Raw genomic sequence first — 20,188 nt, 5'->3', positions numbered from 1 at the left:
GTGGGTACTAATGTTTGTAAATAGTTTATTTTGTAGGTGATGCAGGAGGATAGCAGGAAGGAAGCTAGAAGAGTACTCCTCTGAGTACATAGCTTGGAAGATCAACAATAGCACTTTCCACTCTAGAAGAATAAATGTTTTTATTTGTTAAAAATGTTTTTGGTCTTTAGACCACAAAAATTGTTTATTAAACTCTAAATGTCCATATTCATAATGAGAGGGAGAAATTACTTTGGAAGTAAAGATACTCTCTAGACGAATATCCTTAATCGGTCTAATTAGACAAGGGTGTCTAAAAGAAACAGTATGTACTTAGACGTATTTTTGCTCATAATCCATACATCTAAGTCTATATGTTGAGGTGTTATACCTACGTAATTAGACGGACACGTCTAATAGACGTTAGACGTTTTTACGTCATGAGCAAAAGGATGCTCACGTCTAATAAACACACGTCTAACACGTGGTGTTTATGCGGAATTAGACGTACACGTCTAATAAATATTAGACGGATTTTTATAAACACGGAATTAGACGTATGCGTCTAATAGACTCACCCGTCTAATAAACGTTGTGTAATATGGATTTGTGGAGTAAGAAAACCGTATAACTACGTGCCGATTAGACTGATCAAGGACAGTTGTCCCACGTTGAGAGCTATCTGCTTTTCCCGCTCAAAACATCAAACAGTCATCTCTTAATAACATGAAGATATGTGTCTATCAAGTTAGAGAAAATGACTGATATACCCTCATTTTTAATGATGATTTCTTGAAAAAGGACGTCTAACATTTATTAATGGGCGATACCCCTAGAATATACGGTTATTCTGTATCTCCCTTTTTCATCGATATAAGGACATTTCTGCATGAATTTGAAAGTTTCCAATCACTTGAAATCTCTAAGAACCCTAGCTTTCTTTGTAGTTCTCTCACTAAATTTCTCTGAAATCTCGTGTCGATTCATATTCTCTCAAAAATGGTGAAGAAAATCACTCTCGGTCACTGTACTTTGCAGGTGGACTTTCCATCGGTGTATTCTTTTGATCAACCGGAGGTGTTGAAGATATTCCAAACCCTAGAATATTCTGGGTTAAGGAAGTATTTGGGCGGACCGTTCATCTTCTACGAAGATGAAGTTCGCGAGTTCTTCAAAACGACAACTATGGTGGATGATTCCATCGTAGCAACCGTTAACGGAACGGAGATTTATTTCGACGAAGCAGTCTATGCGGAGTTCTTTGAACTTCCGACGGAGGGTCATATTTTCGACTCGGTTCTCTCTTCAGAAATCAGGGAGGAGATGAAGACAACTTTCTCTGCAGACGGTTCAAAAATCCATGTGAATGGATCCAATAAGGTATTCAAACCGCATTTCATTCTTCTGAACGACGTGGTGGCGAAGGCGCTTCAAGGGAAGGCTGGTTCCTTCCATCTCTATAGTCAAGACCATTTTAACTATATGTGTGCCATTTCGAAAGGGATCCAGGTAAACTGGGATCATATCCTCTTTCAGAACTTATGATATTCTATCTGTCAGATGAACAAGGAAAGCATAACCTATGCGGCTCAACTAAACCACTTGTTGAAGCATTTGGGGGTTCCTGTTGGTGAACCGACGCAAATCAACTCTCCAAGAGTATAACTGGTCTTACAGTGGCTAGTACTATGACGAGGTTGAAGAACAACATTGAGTCTGTATCTGGTGCTTCCAGCTTTCAGACCGGTGGAAAGCCTTCCACTCGATCAAAGCCCTCTACTTCTGTTCTGTCAACAGTGCAAAGAGAACCAAAACAGTGAACGAATCGGAGGCCAGTTCCTCCAGTATGAAAAGTCCAAATCAGAAGGACTCTGAATCTGTTGATTCAAGGTTGAAGCAATGTCCAGGCGTACTTGCTGCAACTCCAATGTCATCTCTATCCACTCCCTCAACCTATTTGAGGAAACCTTCGAGGTCTTGTGCCTCAAAGAAGAAGAAGACAAAGGCGCCCCGCGCGTCTAAATCTGCTAAGGTAAAGTCTTTCAAATCTTTGGTTGCTGTGCCAAAATTTAATGTTCCCGTAGTGGAACAAGCTGAGTCTATATTCTCTCCTTTGAGAGAATCTGCTGAAGGGCCTGTTGTTGAGTCAGCCGGTCCAAATGATGAAACTGTTGACATGGCTGAGTCTTCTATTATTCAATCTGATCGTGTAGCCGCCGGTGCTACAGAGTCATCACAACTAGAACAAGGTGTTGTTCTTACCCTTGTGGCTGGTGAACCCATTATTCCTGCTCCTAAAGATTCCTTGGTGGTCGGGAAAGTTGTTTGTAGAGAGCTTCCTACTGAGCTCTGTATGAAACCACAATCTGCTTTCGAACTGTTGCGTTCTAGAAGAGGAACAAGTGGAATTGTGATTGGTGAACCAAGACCCGCTCCAAAACCCGTAGAGGTTGTTGGAAAAGGAAAATGCATTGCAATTTAAGCTCCTGAGAAGGTATCTGAGGCTACAGGCATCATTGACCTTATTTTGGATCAAGTTAAAGTTCTTGCTGCTGAGAAATTGGAAATTTATGAGTCCTAGTCCATGGAGAGGTTGTCCTCTAAGTACAACGACTCTTTGTCAAATGCTGCCATAGTAAGAGAATGGAAGAAGAGGGTGGCAAACGAGAAGAAAGTCTTGAAATGGGCAAGAACTTCAGATGTTGGTGAGGCTCTGAAGAAAAGAGAACTGGTGGAAGCTTGCATTCTTGGAAAAGCTCTCTTTCCAATTTTTTAAGCCAGGAAAGCTAACTTCAATCCTGATGTAAAAGAAGCTGATGTTGAAGTAAAGGTATTGAAGAGGTTGAATGATACCCTGGAAAGCTATGTCTCTGCTGCTTCTAGACACATTCATGGCGCCGATTGCTCTGGCGCAGAACCTCTCAATGAAGAAGAAGCTATGGACATTCAAGATGCTGATAATGATGAGCTAGATGCCGCTCTCCTGATCGAATTCGGGAATCTTTCTACCGAAGAGAGACGCATTCTAGATCAACCGATTCAAGAACGTCCAAATGAAGAAGAAAATGTGAATGTTCAAGAGCCTGAACAAGCTCTTGAAATAAATGAAGAAGAAGTCATCATAGAAGACGTGACTGAGGAGGCTTTGAAAGCTCCTATTGAAGAAAACATGTTAATAACCTCTGTTGCGAGAACAGAGGATGTTCAAGAAAAATTGGTCGAGGACACTGAGCCAGAAACTGCAAGAACTGAGGGGGAACCCTCCAAAGAGAAAGACGATGAAGAAGAAAGTTCCTCATCTGAGGAGGAACAGGATCAGCAACCAACTTTTGTGAAGCCTCGTTTATTTCCCGATGGCGTTGTGGGAAGTGTTCATGAAAACATCAACATTCCCCGTCACTACTCTGGAAATCTGCTTGAAAGATTTGAGAGGGAAGAAAAAGAAATTGAAGAAGAAGAACGAGACAAAGCTGCTAAGAATACTGAAATGAACCAGCCGGAGCAATCCTTGCAGGTTCATACAAACTTTGAGACTATTTAAAGTATGGCAGCAAAATCTGAAGAAGTGTCATCTCATGAAGAATCATTTGTCGGAGGAAATAAAGTGCTATGATCTATGAGGTCTATGATTTCTTCGATCCATAAGACCATGTCTTAGACAATGAATTCAAGGGAAGAAGAAAGGGAGAACTTTCACAATATTTTCAAAGTCCTCACTGAACTCAATAACACCTTGAAGAAGAACACTTATGAGACCCATATCGCCAATGTAAATTTCTCAAAATTTGAAAAGCAGTTTGTCAATCGTCAAACCGAATTGTTTGATATTGACAGGCAAATCAACGATGAACGCCACAAGGAAACCTTGGAAGAATTTAGTATGGTGAAGAATCAGATGGTGAAAATCCAGGGTTGTATGAGTAGAAATGATAATGAACGCCAAGAATTTGCTGACTCCATTGCTAGAAGGTTTCGAGCAAAGGAGGATGCAAGGGTCAATGCTGAAGGTGCTCAACCTCGATCAGTTCAAGGTGAGTCAAGTAGAAGAATTGATGGTGTGTCAACCGGGACAAGATCCAGGCGAGCTCCATGTATTGATGACAATCCTAGGCCAACCAAGAGAGGTGGTGGTAGAAGCAGTGGTGAGCGTGGAGGTCGAAGTGGTGGTGGCCGGAGTAGGCTATCCAGTGTCGATCAAGGTGGACGTGCCAGTGGTGGTGAACGTGGTGGAAGATCAAATGCAGGCGGTCGTGGTGGTCGCGGATATCCTTCTTTCTTCAACATGCTTCTAGGGCAAGAGATGAGTCCAACCGATCCTCGAGTGAAAATGGAAGAACAATGATTTCTCTTCATTTAACTTATTTAACTCTTTTGAACAATTATCTTTGATGGTTTCTCGAATTCTGGTTTTTGGATGAATGATGTAAGTGAACAAGGTTTTCTGTTTGTTTATATGGTGAATCCATGCTTAGAAATCTATATGCAGGTCTGCAATTTCTTCATCAAAAAGGGGGAAATTGTTGGGTCAAATTATTTTGACTAAGTGTTGAAATAATTTAACCACTGATATTTTGATGATGAAATAATTTATGAGTTTTGATACAGGTGTATTGAGACGATATGTTATGAGACTTGGATCTAATGAGGATCATTAGACTGATTTTGGCCTTCATTGCATGGAATTAGACGTAAGTCTAATAGAATTAGACGTACAGTCTAACTCACCGGAGTTAGACGTATAGTCTAATAGATGTAAAGAATTAGACGAATAGTCTAATGAATACACGGAATTAGACGTACAGTCTAACTCATCGGAGTTAGACGTGTAGTCTAATAGATGTAAAGAATTAGATGGATAGTCTAATGAATACACGGAATTAGACGTAGGTCTAATAGAATTAGACGTACAGTCTAACTCATCGAAGTTAGACGTGTAGTCTAATATATTTGTAATTAGACGGATAGTCTAATTAATAAAAGTTAGACGTGAGTCTAACTCCTTCAGACAAGTCTGAGGTAGAACCGGAATTAGACGTGTCAGTCTAACTCAGTGGAGTTAGACGTGCCAGTCTAATGGTTATTGAATAATTAGATGTGTGGTCTAATTAATGAAAGTTAGACGTGAGTCTAACTCCTTCAGACAAGTCTGAGGTAGAACCGTAATTAGACGTGCTAGTCTAATGGTTATTGAATAATTAGACGTGTGGTCTAATTAATGAAAGTTAGACGTGAGTCTAACTCCTTCAGACAAGTCTGAGGTAGAACCGGAATTAGACGTTCCAGTCTAATGGTTATTGAATAATTAGACGTGTGGTCTAATTAATGAAAGTTAGACGTGCGTCTAACTCCTTCAGACAAATCTGAGGTAGAACCGGAATTAGACGTGTCAGTCTAACTTAGTGGAGTTAGACGTGCTAGTCTAATGGTTATTGTAATTAGACGTGAGTCTAATTCTATTAGACCAGGCAGTCTAATAGACGTTTTTCTATTAGAAGGAGATGACCTATTTCATTAGACTGATTTTCACAATCCGTCTAACTGAAATACGTCTAATGCTCAGTTTAAGCAGTATGCTTGAATTTAGCATTTCTCCTACCCACGTGCTATAGTTGCACCATACTTCTGCTCCACTTTCTAGTGAGGATTAGTACAGCAGCTATACGCATCCAATCAAGGAATGCCACGTAAGAGAATTTTCCTCAAATTACTTGTTTTGCAGGTACATCTCTGATGGAATATTCGGCGCACTACCAGTTCTGTACGGCCACGATCCTTGTGCTCAGAATCTGTTGTGTACAATGGAGGCTTTCCAATGGAAGAGTGCCACGTATCATTCTTGAAGATTCGACCGTTAGCTCTTGCTTAGTATTTAACAAATCTCAAGGACAACGGACAATCTGCCTTAACAAGTCTCACAAACAAGCGAATACAAAGAACAAGCAATCTGATTTTGTAGAGAGAGAAACTACTCAATCATCTTGCTTACTGAATTCAAACTGTGAAGCTTCTTTCTGATTGTACTGTGTATGAATCGAGAGAGAGAGCTAGAATCAAAGCACCTTTAGCTAAGTGATATTCTTCATCTTGTAATTGAATAGAAAGTGTTTTATTCACTAGTGAGCTAAGTGTGTGTGTAAACTGTATTTGATTCTAATCATCTTATAGTGAATCCTTCCGGTGGTTGGAGGAAGGGGTGACGTAGGAGAGTTTCTCCGAACATCCATAAACAAACTGTTGTGTTCTTCTTTTCTGTCATCTTTTCATATTTCGTCTTGTGCTTCAAACCCAATTAAACAATTCTGTCTTGAATCTGTTTCAAGTATTTACACAAGTTTGCGTAGAATAGAAAGCGAATTAAATCCCTAACAGGATTTCTTTCAAACTGTTTTTCATAAGCCTTCATCCTTAGTCAGACCCCCGTCTCTATCGATAAAGCCGATCATATCAAAGGCCACAACGAAGGAAGCTCTACGAACGAAACTAGTCGCCGTAAAAGTTTCATTCTACATATGAAGAACATAGACAAATGTGCGATTGGTTTTTGAAACAAGTATCCCTGCTCGACGATGACGAAGCACGACGCAATGGAGAAGGAGCTCGTGAAGCTATTCGATCCGAGGCTCTGTCAAGGACAAGTTTTTGCTTCACATGTTCTTCGTTAGAGTCCCCTACATCTAAGGAGATTATTGTGGAGGACTCACGAGCATGGAATTGTGTTACGACTTGTTTCGTAAAGTGTGTTTATGGGTTCTTGATTTCAAGAATCGAGTTCTTGATCTCTAGGACCGGGTGGGGAATTCTATAATCAAAGGGCAGCGGAAGGATTTTTGTAATAGAGAATTTGGGATGAGGGTATAGAAGAACCAAGGGTGAGAAGAGAAATACTATTGGTCTATACCAAACAGTCCAAAATAAATAATCAAAACATAATAGACAAATGGGGGATGTGAAGAAGTGAAGAACTTTCACAAGTAATTTCATATATTCATTATTCCATTCATGGGTCTTTGGGGAAGAAAGATCAGCCTTATATAATTGTTGTCTTGTCCAAGAATATTCGGTTACAACAACTACTAGAAAATAACAGAATTTAGTTTGAAAACAAAAAGGGAAAACAAAACAAAATATTAAAACAACAAACATAAATATAGCCCAAGTGTACACTAGGACCGATGGAGGGTGCTGGAATTATTCTAGGATCGATGCATTAATTTGGAGACTCTAACAAATTGCTTCTACAAAGAGCACATCGTAACGAAGAATAGATTCTCGAGGTCCTCTCGAACAAAACAACATGCAAGCAAGCTTGCTGCGCAAATCCTACACATCGGAAAGCATTGAGAGGCTCATGGGGTCAGAAAACTGAATTTTCTTTCCAAATATTCTAAACCACTATGTTTTACCCTGACTTCTTTGAGGCCCTACAATTCCATTAATAACCAATTTTGACTTCCATCATTGAAATTTAAACTTTTTAAAATTAAGTTAAACATTCTAGTCCCTAAAATTTTCGTGTCATTCAAATTGAGACACTATTCTCTTTCAACTTCTAATTTTAACCTCAAACTTCAATTTTCGAATTATTTTAATAATTTTGAAATTATTTCAGTCCTTAGACTTTCGATCACATCCAGATTAATCTCTATACATTGTTTAGGTTCAATTTTGGCTACAAATTTTTCCATTTCGAATATTTTTAATAATTCTGAAATTATTTCAGCCCCAAGACATTCCAATCACGTCCAGATTGACCCTTGAAATTATTTTATGTTCATTTTTTGCCAAAAACTTTCATTTTCGTATTATTTTAAATAATTTCAAAATGTTTTAGCCCCTAGACTATTTGTTTACGTTCAGATTGACCCTCAAACTTTATTTAGGTTCAATTTTGGTCTTCAAGTTTCAAATTTTAATATTTCAAAAATTCCTTATTGCTTGTTTGATTTCATTTAACACCAAACAACCTCTTTTCATATATTGGAGTCTCTAAATCATTTTAAAAAAATCTCAAAAAAATATAGGAGGGTCTTTCTTATAATAATAATAATATTTTCCATCATTTTTAAGACTTGTTTGAAAAAATTCCTATCTTTGAGAGCTCAAATCTTGAGTTTTACATTCCCAAAAATCAAGAAAAGAATTTATTTAGCAGGTTCATAAAAATATATTTAAACTCTATAATAACTTTCAGAAATTTTGGAGCACGTTTGAAAAACGCTATTCTTCGTAGTGTCAAAATTAGAGTTCTACAACTCCGAAAATTATGAACTCAATTGTAACATGTTTCTAAAATTATTCTTGACATTCCTAAAAATTTTAGAAAATTTCAACCACTCTTTAAAAAATGTCTAATTTTTGTAGTGTCATAAACGAGGCTCTAATACCCTGAAATTGTCAATGAGAATTTTTTATGCTCATGGACACTTTTTCTACAAGAATTCATAATCTGACCTCCAATCAAGTAATATGTGAATTTTTCATTTCACATTTGTATTCGTGGATCTTTATCTCAATATTGTCTAAATCTAATGGGCGCTTGAAGTCATCTCTAAGTAATAAATATGGCTTCCATTTTTATTTAATCGTAGTTTAGGATAATCACAAGAGTAAAAGAATTCTGAACTCTGAGGCATATGTAACAATCATTCTGTACATATTTATTTTATTCATCATAAATGTGGAATTATTTTTTCGACCCTCTTGGCGCTTATTTTCGGAATGATGGAAAGAAATGACGTTGAAAGGATCGGTGGCACCAATAGAGATAGGGGTCTAACTATTGATGACAACTTCTAGAAAACGGTTTGATAGAAATCCTGTTAGAGATTTATATCGCTCGCTATTCTTCACAAACTTTTGCAAACTCTTGATGCGATTCAAGTGCAGAAACGTTTGTTTGGGTTTGAAGCTAAGAACGAATGAAGGACAGAATGAAAAAGATACAGAAAGTTGTTTATGGATGTTCGGAGCAAAACTCTCCTACGTCACCCCTTCTTCCAACCACCGGAAGGTTCACTATACTTTTATTTGAATCAAATATAGTTTCAGTGCTAGCTAACTGTTGAATAAAACAGACTTTGTTCAACTTACAGAAGGTTTTAGAATATCACTCAGCTAGACATGGTTTTGATTTTATCTTTCTCTTGATGTACAAACACGGTGAGCAATTCATAAGTTCGATTGTAAGTCTGGACGATCGATAGTTCGTCTGTTATCCTTGAAGATCTTTAAATAGAGAACAGGTACCAACGGTCGAATCTTCTGCCTTGAAATGTGGCAAGCACCCATTGAAAAGCCTCCATAGTACACATGTACAATAGACCGTGTACAAAGATCGTGGTCGTACCAATCTGGTAGTGCGCCGAATATTCTTCTAGGATTATCCTGCAAGGAACAATTAGTGGAAAGAATATTTACTTACGTGAGATTCATTCATTGGGTGCAACTGGCTGTCGTATTGTTCTACACGGATTAGTGGAGCAGGAGTAGCGTACAGCTAGTTGATCGTGGGTAGACGGATGCTAACTTCAAGCAACTGCTGAAGCGAGGCATTAGACGTGCTCCATTAGACTGCCAAGTTTAATGAAGTTAGACGCCCCCGTCTAATAGCAGGATCCATTAAACCACCAAGTCTAATGGAGTTAGACGACACGTCTAACTACGTGTCCCTTCAGACTAATCTGAAGGAGTTAGACTCCTTGAGTCTAACTTTCATCTGTTAGACCGCACGTCTAACCACGTATCTGTTAGACTGCATCTTTAACCACGTACCCGTTAGACTACACGTCTAACCACGTATCCGTTAGACTGCACGTCTAACCACGTATTCGTTAGACTACACGACTAACCACGTATCCGTTAGACTACACGTCTAACCACGTATCCGTTAGACTGCACGTCTAACCACGTATCCGTTAGACTGCACGTCTAACCACGTATCCTTTAGACTGCACGTCTAACCACGTATCCGTTAGACTGCACGTCTAACCACGTATCCGTTAGACTGCACGTCTAACCACGTATCCGTTAGACTGCACGTCTAACCACGTATCCGTTAGACTGCACATCTAACCACGTATCCGTTAGACTGCACGTCTAACCACGTATCCGTTAGACTGCACGTCTAACCACGTATCCGTTAGATTGCACGTCTAACCACGTATCCGTTAGATTACACGTCTAACCACGTATCCGTTAGACTGCACATCTAACTAGCATCGCGTCTAATTAGCCTAATTTAAACGAAGTCTTACTTAGCATATTTTTGATGCACCTGCACAAAAACAATTAAACGGTTTAGCTTCATTCTATTTTAAGTTTTACACAAGTTCATCATCAAAATATCGTTAGTCAAAATAATTTGACCCAACACGGTTACTCTGCTCACATTCGCTCTTGCTATTTGATTGCTCAATCTCTCTCAAGCTCAAGTGCAAATTAACTACTCACGTTGTGAATACCCTATGTTTCTCTACTATTCTTTCTATGTGAAATTATAGTGTTATAAGTTGAACAGAGGTTGTTCTGTTCAATAGAGAGTTAGTTAGGAGTTCAGAATAGGCGGTCAATTAAGTCATGGGTTTCTGACTGGGTTGTGTAGGCGCTATACAAATCAAAGTCTTCTAGTGAATATCCTTCCTGTTGAGGAAGAAGGGGTGACAACGTATGAGTTTTATCTCCGAACATCCATAAAACTCCCCGTGTTCTTTACTTTCTGTTACTTGCATTCATCTGTCTGAAGCTTCAAATCCAACAAAGTGTTCCGCACTTGAACTTGTTCAAGAGTGTGTGAATATTTGTGAAGAATAGAAACATGTTTTAACCTCTAACAGAGTTAAAATCGAATCAAAGTTTGAAAGCGGTTAACTATAGCCAGACTCTGTCTCTATAGTTAACACCGATCCTAACACAAACTAACAATTTACCAACTACTAATACAATAAAACAAAAAAAATTATGAACAAATTTTATGAATGACTTTGTAGTTCAATCAAGTTAAACATAAAAAAAAACAAGTATATATTACCAAACACTTATCCATTTAAATCATTGAATACATTCATCTTTTTATCTAATATTATCTAATATTGATCAACTTAAACTCCACATTTTAACAAAATTGAGATTAGGTTATAGCCACAAAGAATTAATTAGAAACCTTAAAAATATTAATACTGGGAATCACAAATTTACCTAAAGGTAAAAACACAATTGTACATTAAACATGTGTTAAACAAGACTTATTAATTTTATAATACAAAATATGGTATTGATTTAAATGAATGATTTGTACTAGTTGCTAAAAATGTAACTCAAATTGTTAATAGTTTTAGAATCTAATAAAAATAACTTTTATACCAAATTAAAAAAAAAATGAATTTTTAAAGAAGATATAATATATATATATGAAAATTCTAGATAGTTTAGAATGTGAATCTAAAAACAAAGTTTGCAAACTAAAGAAAAATCTATAATTAAGCAAATGGCATTATGAAATATCTTCAAACTTGAATAAAATGGGATTCATGAAATCTGAAAATGATCACTTTCTATGCACTACTTTTCTATGCATTAGACATTCTGATAAATCTATAACTGCATTACTTATATTAATGATATATTAATAGTAGGAATAATATTGAGCAAATGTCAATGCTAATTATTTTATATCATTTCTACTATATTTAAACTACACTAGACCTTATTGTACATATATCTAAACTACAATAGACCTAATTGTATGTGTTGTGCAACAATTGTCTTAGTTAATGATTACACCTTCTTTGTGCCATTAGGACTACACATTGTGAAGTATATAAAATGTACTATTTTACTGAAATTTTTTATCCATTTGATAATTAGATCAAACTAGAAATTTATGCTGATTTTGATTGGGATCTTGTCCAAATATCTGTATATCACTTATATGCTATTGCATTAACCTTGGGAACTCCATATTTTTTTGAGAACTAAGAAACAATGTACAATATCTAGGTCTACACTAAAACTAAGACCGAATATAAAAGTTTAGCTAGCACAGTTTGTGAAATTCAATAAATCTCATATTTGTTTAAATATTTCTATATTTTATAAATGGTCCAATTAAATTATATTGTGACAATTAAGGTGTCATACATATTTCTTTCACAAAGAACAGAGCATCTTGATATTGATGGATATATATTATTAGAAACTTATATTTAGCCGGTTTATTAAACTAACTTATGTTAGTACAAGAATCAAATTGTATATACGTGATTATTTAATCTTTGAGCATCTCATGTCAAAATTGTTTCTTTAAAATTGTCCATCTTGAAGAAGATATTGAGATAAGTAATTGTCACTTTTTTTTTCTCTAATTCTACTAACAATCAATTCTATTTTATAGAGATCCAAATAGAGTAACATTCCAATTAATTATGTTTGATTATCTATTTAGATAGTTTTATAAAATATAGAAGCTGAATTTATTTTAGTTTTCAGCAATAAGTAAATACATTAATCGGCTAGTTAACCCAATCATATGAAATATACTGAATAAGTTGTTTCAAAAAAGCTCTGCTCTCGTTCTTCATCTGCGATTCTTGCAGATCTGATTGATCGATCAAATCCTCTCCACAGTCAACCTTTTATCATATCTGGTATTCAGTGTACCTAACTAATCAGAAACACATTTAGTGTAACTATTGTTATCCTTCCATGGGGAAATTTGATGAAATGACACTAAAGATCACCTTATTTGTTATAAATGTCTGCGCATAAAATTAAATGCGCTGTTGACATTTTTCTTTTTTTCCGGACGATTTTGCCCATGTCGCGAGACGTCCACAATCGTGAGACGCAACCGGCATTCGCGAGACGCAATTTTTTTTTACGCAAATTCGCGTTGACGCAACTGGAGGTTGAGTTTCTCAACGGAGCATTTTCGTCCAAAATAAAAAAAAAAGAAAAAGTTTCACCAACACTTATATAGCAAATAATGTGATCTTTAATGTCATTTCATGAAATTTCCCTCAATGGGAACAATAACAAAGAATATAAATAAATTATCTATTTCTAAAGCTTGAGAAATTATAAGAAAAATTAAACAATTAAATGGTGGAAGCTACCTTATTCTTTTTTTTTACTTCAAATGAGAAAATGATAAAGTGGATATTTGATTAGATAATTTAATTAATAAACAGTACATTAAATCCTTAACATTCATTCAATACACTCAAATATGGGAATGCTAATGTATATGTCAAATGTATTTAAATTTATATTTGAAAATATATATATTGAAATATAGTTTGAAAATTGATATTTCATTTGTAGATAGTTAATTATTAAATAAATAATACAGAGGTGAATATTCCTAGTCTCTTCCAACTTCTCAGTTTGTATGTTTGTGTAAATGAATAAATGTGTTTGTAGGTTATTTGCTTAATTTGTTATCTAATTTTTGCAACAAGTGGTGAATATTCTGATCTTCCTGAGATCCTGAGTTCAAGTCCGTTATCGGAGAAATTCTGCGTCAAACAAATGATTAGGGGTGTGTTTGCAGACAATATGTTACGTTATTTATTTATTTTTATTTTTTTAAATATAATAAATATGGGGACAAAAAGTCCTGGAGCATGTGGAAAGAGCTGGAATTTGCAATAATTAGAGAAATATAGCCCAATAGAATAGAAGTTGATCCGGTTCTTTTTTTTCCCAAATCTCATAGCTCCAAAGTTCCATGATCATGAAGCCCCGATTAAACGGCTAAGGAAGGGCCATGTTCCATGGAATTAATAACAGTCTGTCCTTTTCCTGCTCAACATAGACCCCCATATGCCGTGGACTGCTCCCTCCCTCTCGACTCCTCCGACTCGACTTTCCCAAAAGACAACAACGCTTTCAAAATGCACAACGCATCCAGCTGAATATGCATTCGTACGATACAGACAGATCAGGCGCTCATCACCACAAGCCTCTCGGAAATGCAATTCAATCACAATCCACATTTATGACTGAAATCGGGATCTCTGATATCTCCCTCCCCCTTCATAAAATGGGGATGTAACAGATCGACCTTTTTCGTTCTGGGGTGAGCAGATACGATGGGATCTAACAGTAGCAAGTCCAATGCTGCAGAGACATCTTCTTCTTTTTCTTCATCCTTGTCGTCTTCCTCCTCCGCAGTTCGGAAGACCCGATCTAAAGGAAGAAGAATCTTCCAGCCTTCTTGTCTTGTTCCATCTTCTGCTTCTCACGATAGCGACAACGACGAACAGGTTATACCTCTTTAGATATTATGCTCTTAGATCTTCTACCTTATGCGTATTTCTCTCCATATTTGAAATCATGAAAAATTGGTTGAACTCCTTCTGTTTCATAGATAACAACTAGTTTAATTATAAACTCTTTCTGTTCTACTAAACGTTTTTTTTGGTTTACTGAAAAACAACTAACATGCAGTGAGAAAATCAATGCAGACTGCAATGTTCAAACGAAATACAAGAATCTTAACGTATCATATATATATAGAAAGAGTTGGATTGATGGAGGGAGGGAAATAATGATGAATGGATCATCTGGTTATGATGAAAATTTGTATTTAGTTACAATCTTTGTCACAAATATGGATTCATTGAAAATTGCCAAAGTTAAACTTTCTGTTTTCTTTTAAATGATCATGATCCAGATTACATTGTGATTTTTAGTTTCATAATTATTTCTGGATCATGATTCATATAATCTTTTAGAGCATTGTGATTTTTTACCATTTTCTTTTTGTAGATTTTGACATACAGACTCGGATCAGAAAATGTGATAAACAATAGACTCCATGTCATATTTTTTTGTTGCATCTTCTAAGCTAAGCTATACCACCCACTCCCTAGATTGTCTTCTTCGAATTTGACCTTTTGGGAAGGCTTCTTAGATGTGGTTTCTTAATTGTATAGTAGCTTACATCCCATTTTATCATATTTATTTTCCAACAATCCATTGCTACAACTTCTTTTCAAACCATTTTTTCTCTTGAGAAAATCTTCTTTTCAAACTTCAATGTTGCCACAACCAGCTATTACTGCCAGGGGTGCTAATGAGATGCATACTTTCATAGCCTATTTAAAAACTGGTCTTTTATCAAAATCTTTGTTAATTTTCTCATTTGGTATAAGATATTTTCTAGATCATAATCTAGACTTTAGTGTGATTTTTGGCTTTAGTTGGTATAAAAATATTCTATGGATAATGATCTAGTTATATTGTAATTTTTGGCTTCAGTTGGTATATATATTATATTTATAATTGTTTTGGATCATTATCCAGATTATGTTTAGATTTTGCAAACATAACAAATGTAGATTTTTTTGGGATCATGATATGAAAAATGTATATCAAAGAACTCTATGTTAGCTCGGCTTGTTATATCTTTCTTATACCAGCCTGACTTCAAGCTCAATTTGACAAAATTTAGACAAGCCTAACTTCTTCAAAGCTCAGTTGTTAACATGTGCTTCCTTTCAGCTTGACTTACATTTCTAGGTATATACAGGTTCAAGGAGGGAAGATACAATAATGAAAATTTGTGTCGGGTTTGGGGTTGGGAAAGTTATTGTCCCAAAATAGAATCCTAATTATTTTTAGCGGCTTCGTTACAGCATATAATAGAAACAACCACATAATCTGGAATTATGACTGGTTATTCATATCTACATAATTTTCATTTATCTAGTATGTTGCATGTATTATGTTGCCTTTATCCTCATGGGTAAATTCACTCATGATTTTATTTTTTTCATTGAACAGGTTCACAACCATCAAAATAAAGAAAATGGCCGAGACTGTTCATGCACAAACCCGACTACTTTGTACACAGACCAAACAAAAGTTGAATTCAATGGGAAAACTAATGGAATTCAGCCACAAGATGACTTGACAAGTTTATCTTCCAATTCTGTGATTGATGAATGGGGCCAGTCAAGGTCATTAGATACTTCTACTAGAACTGGTAGTAGCTTCTCTCGAGCTTCCTCTTCTAGGTCCCGAAGCCCTTCAAGACATTTACTTTCACGCTTTAGCTTCTTACCAGGTAGTATAAGCTTCAGACTTAGCCGAACAGCAAGTATAGGTTCCTCAAGGGCATGTCCTGTATCTTCTTCTTCTTCCACTTTACCCGTTTCAAGCAAACAAGAAGAGTCCTGTCTACAACATGGCTCTTCCTGTGGTATGGATAACGAGAGTAAGGCTGCACGAGATGGTCAAGAATTTTCTATTCAAGATACAAGTAGTGAAGATTTGCATACCTCTAGAAACAACGAAATAGAATGCCTGGAGACAAGAAATGCTGTGAGGAGGAATGAATCATGGGAACCTGCAGCTGAACGTAATGTTCGGTTTAGTAGAACATTAAGTGTTGGAAGGCTTCGAGACAGAGTTATTCGTAGGTCAACTCCTTACTTGCCATTCTCTCCTTTGCAACCGGCACAGGATGCTATAGATGTAAATCATCCTGGTGTAGTAGCTGAAGAGTGGAGTGGAAGAACGGAAGTGTCATCTTCTGAGTCATTCATGGTTCCTGAAATTCCTGTTGATGAATCATTGTACAGAAATCGAGATAGGAGAGTGGATGGACCATACAGACGGGAGACAAGGTATCATGATTTATTGGAACATAGATCAAATTTCCTTGAAAGAAGAAGAAGAATTCGTTCACAGGTTTGTTTGCTGTCTCACTGAACGTTTATATATTCTTTGCTAGAAACAGCCTCTGAATACGTAAGAATTTAAACAACAAATCAAAACAATTTTCTTCACTTGTTTTTTTTGTGACCCAGGATTATTCCCGAGAGTGTCTAGCATGATGACCCCCTTTAATTTAGAGCATTCTTATTGAGAATCCAACCTGAGACCAAAGCCCTTGCCACTTGAGCTCTTGTTTATCCATTCTGCCAAGATTTTCATGCAAATGTGAATGATAAAAGTTTGCATGAGCTAGCTCATTTTCAGCCACATAAACCTACTGAACCTCTTTTGGAAACTGATATTTTGTCATAATCTCTATCCCAATCAAAGTAAAAAGTAGAAATGTTTTTTTTTTGGGTGTGAGAAGTGTGATTAAACTAGATGATATCTCATTTGGTATAAAATATTTCAGCTACTTTTTATATTGATTATTGGGTTGGAGGATAAAGAGTAATGACACGTGTGGCATTTCACCATATAATTATTTTTACTTAAGAACATTTAGAACAATAGGCCTAAAGGTGAACCAAAATTTTGGACTGTGATTACATTTTTTTTCTTCTGGATGAAGTGTTATGCCAAATGTAGAATTTATTGTATTTTTAGCAAGTTGCCAAAATGTGACACCAAAACAGGCATTATTTAACTGGATGAATTCATTTCTTTCATCTTCTATTCTACTCCACTATCTCATATTCATATCTATACTACACATGCTAGGTTCATGCACTTCAGCGTTTGGGAAGTCGTTTTGAGAACTTTTCTGGACATGAAAGGTCTTGCATATTATCTGGTCAAAATCGGATGGGTCGTTGTGGATGTCGAAATGGTGTTCGTGATCTTAATTCCAATGAAGATAGTAGTGCTAGGGCTAGCATATCAAGAATTGTCATGCTAGCTGAAGCTTTATTTGAGGTAAATCTTCATCCTTCAAAAGTTGTTCTTTCTTAATTGTGTCCTAGGGTTAAAACTAATGTCCTCATGACCTTTGCTAGGTTCTGGATGAAATTCACCAGCAATCAGTTGTTCTTTCTTCTCAGCCTTCTCTTTCTTCAATTGGATCAGTTCCAGCACCTGATGAAATTGTTGACTCTCTTCCTGTGAAATTATACAGTAAATTGCAAAAGCATCTGAACGAAGAAGCTGCTCAGTAAGTAATAATTTTCCTTTTAATTTGAGTCAAATCTATGAGAGTTAACTGCTTTCTCTGGTCCTAATATTTTATTTTGATTTGAGTCAAGCCTATGAAGGCAAAGTTAAAAATTTTGTTTTTGGTCCTAATAAGAATATTTATATCCCTGAAAGTTCATATCATTCTTCTAATTGCCAACTCAAGATACTAGTAGAATTTTGTGCATTGTAGTTATTGAGGATCAAATTTTGAATGTCTCTAACTAAGTTTAGTTTTCTAACGTATCTGGATACAAATTCAGATACAAAAACAAAAAAGAAAAGCATTTTCAAACGGGGCTACAATTTCTAAGAAGTGATTGTAAGTCTATTGTTGTTGATTTGTAATTTCATCTTAAATCTCCATGGTCTCGGATTAAAAACGTAGTAGACTTATAGCACAGGATAAAGATTAGGGCTTTGAAGGGCGCATCGAGGACACATAACCCGGAGATTAAGTATTTTTTTAAGAAGTGAGGAGAGGTGGGTGGGTCCTGTGCTAGCCTTCTCCGGAGAAAGAACCTCAGTGTTAAAAAAATAAAATAAACGCTTCATTTCCTTGCATTTTTGTTCTTTAAGTTCAATATCTCATTTGTCTAGAGTTCTTTGTTTTTCTGCATAAAGTAAAGAGCATAACTTCACCTATTATCTTATGTTCAATTGGATTGCCTGACCTTTTAAGTTATACAGATGCTACATATGCCTTGTTGAGTATGAGGAAGGAGACTCAATGAGAGTACTACCTTGCCACCATGAATTCCACACAACATGTATTGACAAATGGCTCAAGGAGATCCACAGGTATATATATATATACACACACATCTTTCTTTATTCTCTCTGTGCATTTCTTACCCTATAACCAACTTATTGATATTGCTTCCATTTCACTTCTTTTTCTCATTTTAACTGCTTTCACAACATACTTATAATTTAGATTTTTGATATTGAAAATTCGTGCATATGTAAAAATTAACAGTTTAGTCATACTGCAATAAGAATTTGATTCCAAACGAGACTGTAACTCTATTTGGAAACAGGTATATTGTCTCGATGTACGTCAAGATCACGGTTCTGTTGAAAATCGTCAAAGTTAAAATTTAAAGTGTTCTTCTTTCTTTTCGTTTGGTAAACGATTATTTTCTATAAATTATGATCCAAATTATAGTGTGATTTTTGTTACCTATTTTTTTTGAGATTTTTTCCTCTGTGGCAAAGGTAGATTTGTTTCTAATCATGAAAACAAAACAGATGTGTGCATTAAGGGGCCAATATATAAAGATATTTTCAGATTTTAAAGACAACCGGTGCATGTTGGAAATGTTTAATTGTTGGAGATGGTAACCATCAAGAACCAACTTGTGTGGTGGTTTTAGATTACATTAATTGGTTTTCAATCTCACATCGATGCAGGGTTTGTCCGCTTTGTCGTGGGGATATCTGCAGATCAGACTTGAGGCCTGTCGGGAATTAACTTACTCTATTTTCCCCCTGAGGTCAGCTAAAATGAAGCACTGTAGAAATTTTCTATAGTTGGAATAAACTGATGCTGGTTAAGTTGGTCCGAAAAAAGTTCATTTGCTGTTTAAAAGCTTGATTTGGATGTTGAGATTCCAACAACCCAAACACATAGAAGAGAGATACTGTAATATTTGTCACTTTGAGGATTTTATGAGGATGTTGTTCCTGGATCCTTTTTTAAAATACTTATTGTTTGCACAGAAACATTATCTTTGTAAGTGTTTTCTAAATCGGATTATTCATCAAATTGCAGGATTGTTGTGGTGACTATCAATAGCATGATATTGTTAGCATGTCTTGCATGGTTGCGTTTAGATCAAATCTGGGCTTTGATTTATATTAAGGAGGGGGGAAATCAAATCAAAGATAGCTGAGAGAGGATTCTTGAACCAAGAAAAATAATTTTTGTTGTCATATATGGGTATTTTGAAAAATAAAAGAAGAGTTGGTTGCCATTTAAATGCTTTATTTATTTATTTTTGGGTAAATTGTTGTTGTTGTATTAAAAAGGTTGTTGAGAAAAAGAAAAGAAAAAAAAGGGTCAAATTATTACATTTTGATGTATTTTGCAACAAAAATCTAATCAAAGATAGCTGAGAGAGGATTCTTGAACCAAGAAAAATAATTTTTTTAGTTGTAATTATGGGTATTTTGAAAAAAAAAAGAGGTGGTTCCGATTTAAATTTATTTATTTTGGGGTAAATTTTTTTTATTAGAAAGGTTGTTGAGAGAAAGAAAAGCAAAAGAAAGAATAGTCAAATTATGAAATTTGGATGTATTTTGCAACAAAAATCTAACA

At 35.7% G+C, this 20,188-nt stretch overlaps 1 protein-coding gene across 2 annotated transcripts; it reads left to right on the top strand.

The window, feature by feature from the left end:
* Positions 1-13,675: 13,675 nt before the first annotated feature.
* LOC124919643 (probable E3 ubiquitin-protein ligase HIP1) lies at positions 13,676-19,663 on the top strand. 2 transcript variants are annotated; one of them, XM_047459937.1, is made up of 7 exons: positions 13,676-14,240; positions 15,763-15,964; positions 16,046-16,671; positions 17,419-17,613; positions 17,694-17,848; positions 18,559-18,669; positions 19,282-19,663. In XM_047459937.1, the coding sequence occupies exons 1-7, from the start codon at positions 14,067-14,069 to the stop codon at positions 19,340-19,342; spliced, it is 1,524 nt and encodes a 507-aa protein (XP_047315893.1). In that variant the 5' UTR covers positions 13,676-14,066; the 3' UTR covers positions 19,343-19,663. The 2 variants fall into 2 exon arrangements, with proteins under 2 accessions (XP_047315893.1, XP_047315892.1); XM_047459936.1 differs by having other exon boundaries at positions 13,677-14,240; positions 15,763-16,671.
* Positions 19,664-20,188: the final 525 nt, after the last annotated feature.

The sequence above is a fragment of the Impatiens glandulifera genome, chromosome 1 (assembly GCF_907164915.1).
Source record: "Impatiens glandulifera chromosome 1, dImpGla2.1, whole genome shotgun sequence".
NCBI classification, from domain to species: Eukaryota; Viridiplantae; Streptophyta; class Magnoliopsida; order Ericales; family Balsaminaceae; genus Impatiens; species Impatiens glandulifera.
The sequence above is the reverse complement of the archived record's forward strand: the minus strand, read 5'-3'. Positions and strand labels throughout refer to the sequence as shown.

What these genes read in the sequence shown, in the direction of transcription:
- LOC124919643 (XM_047459936.1), top strand. Translation starts at nt 14,067, where the DNA reads ATGGGATCTAACAGTAGCAAGTCCAATGCTGCAGAGACATCTTCTTCT. An exon ending in TAGCTGAAGCTTTATTTGAG is followed by an intron (nt 17,614 to 17,693) that starts GTAAATCTTCAT and finishes GACCTTTGCTAG; the next exon opens with GTTCTGGATGAAATTCACCA. An exon ending in CTGAACGAAGAAGCTGCTCA is followed by an intron (nt 17,849 to 18,558) that starts GTAAGTAATAAT and finishes TAAGTTATACAG; the next exon opens with ATGCTACATATGCCTTGTTG.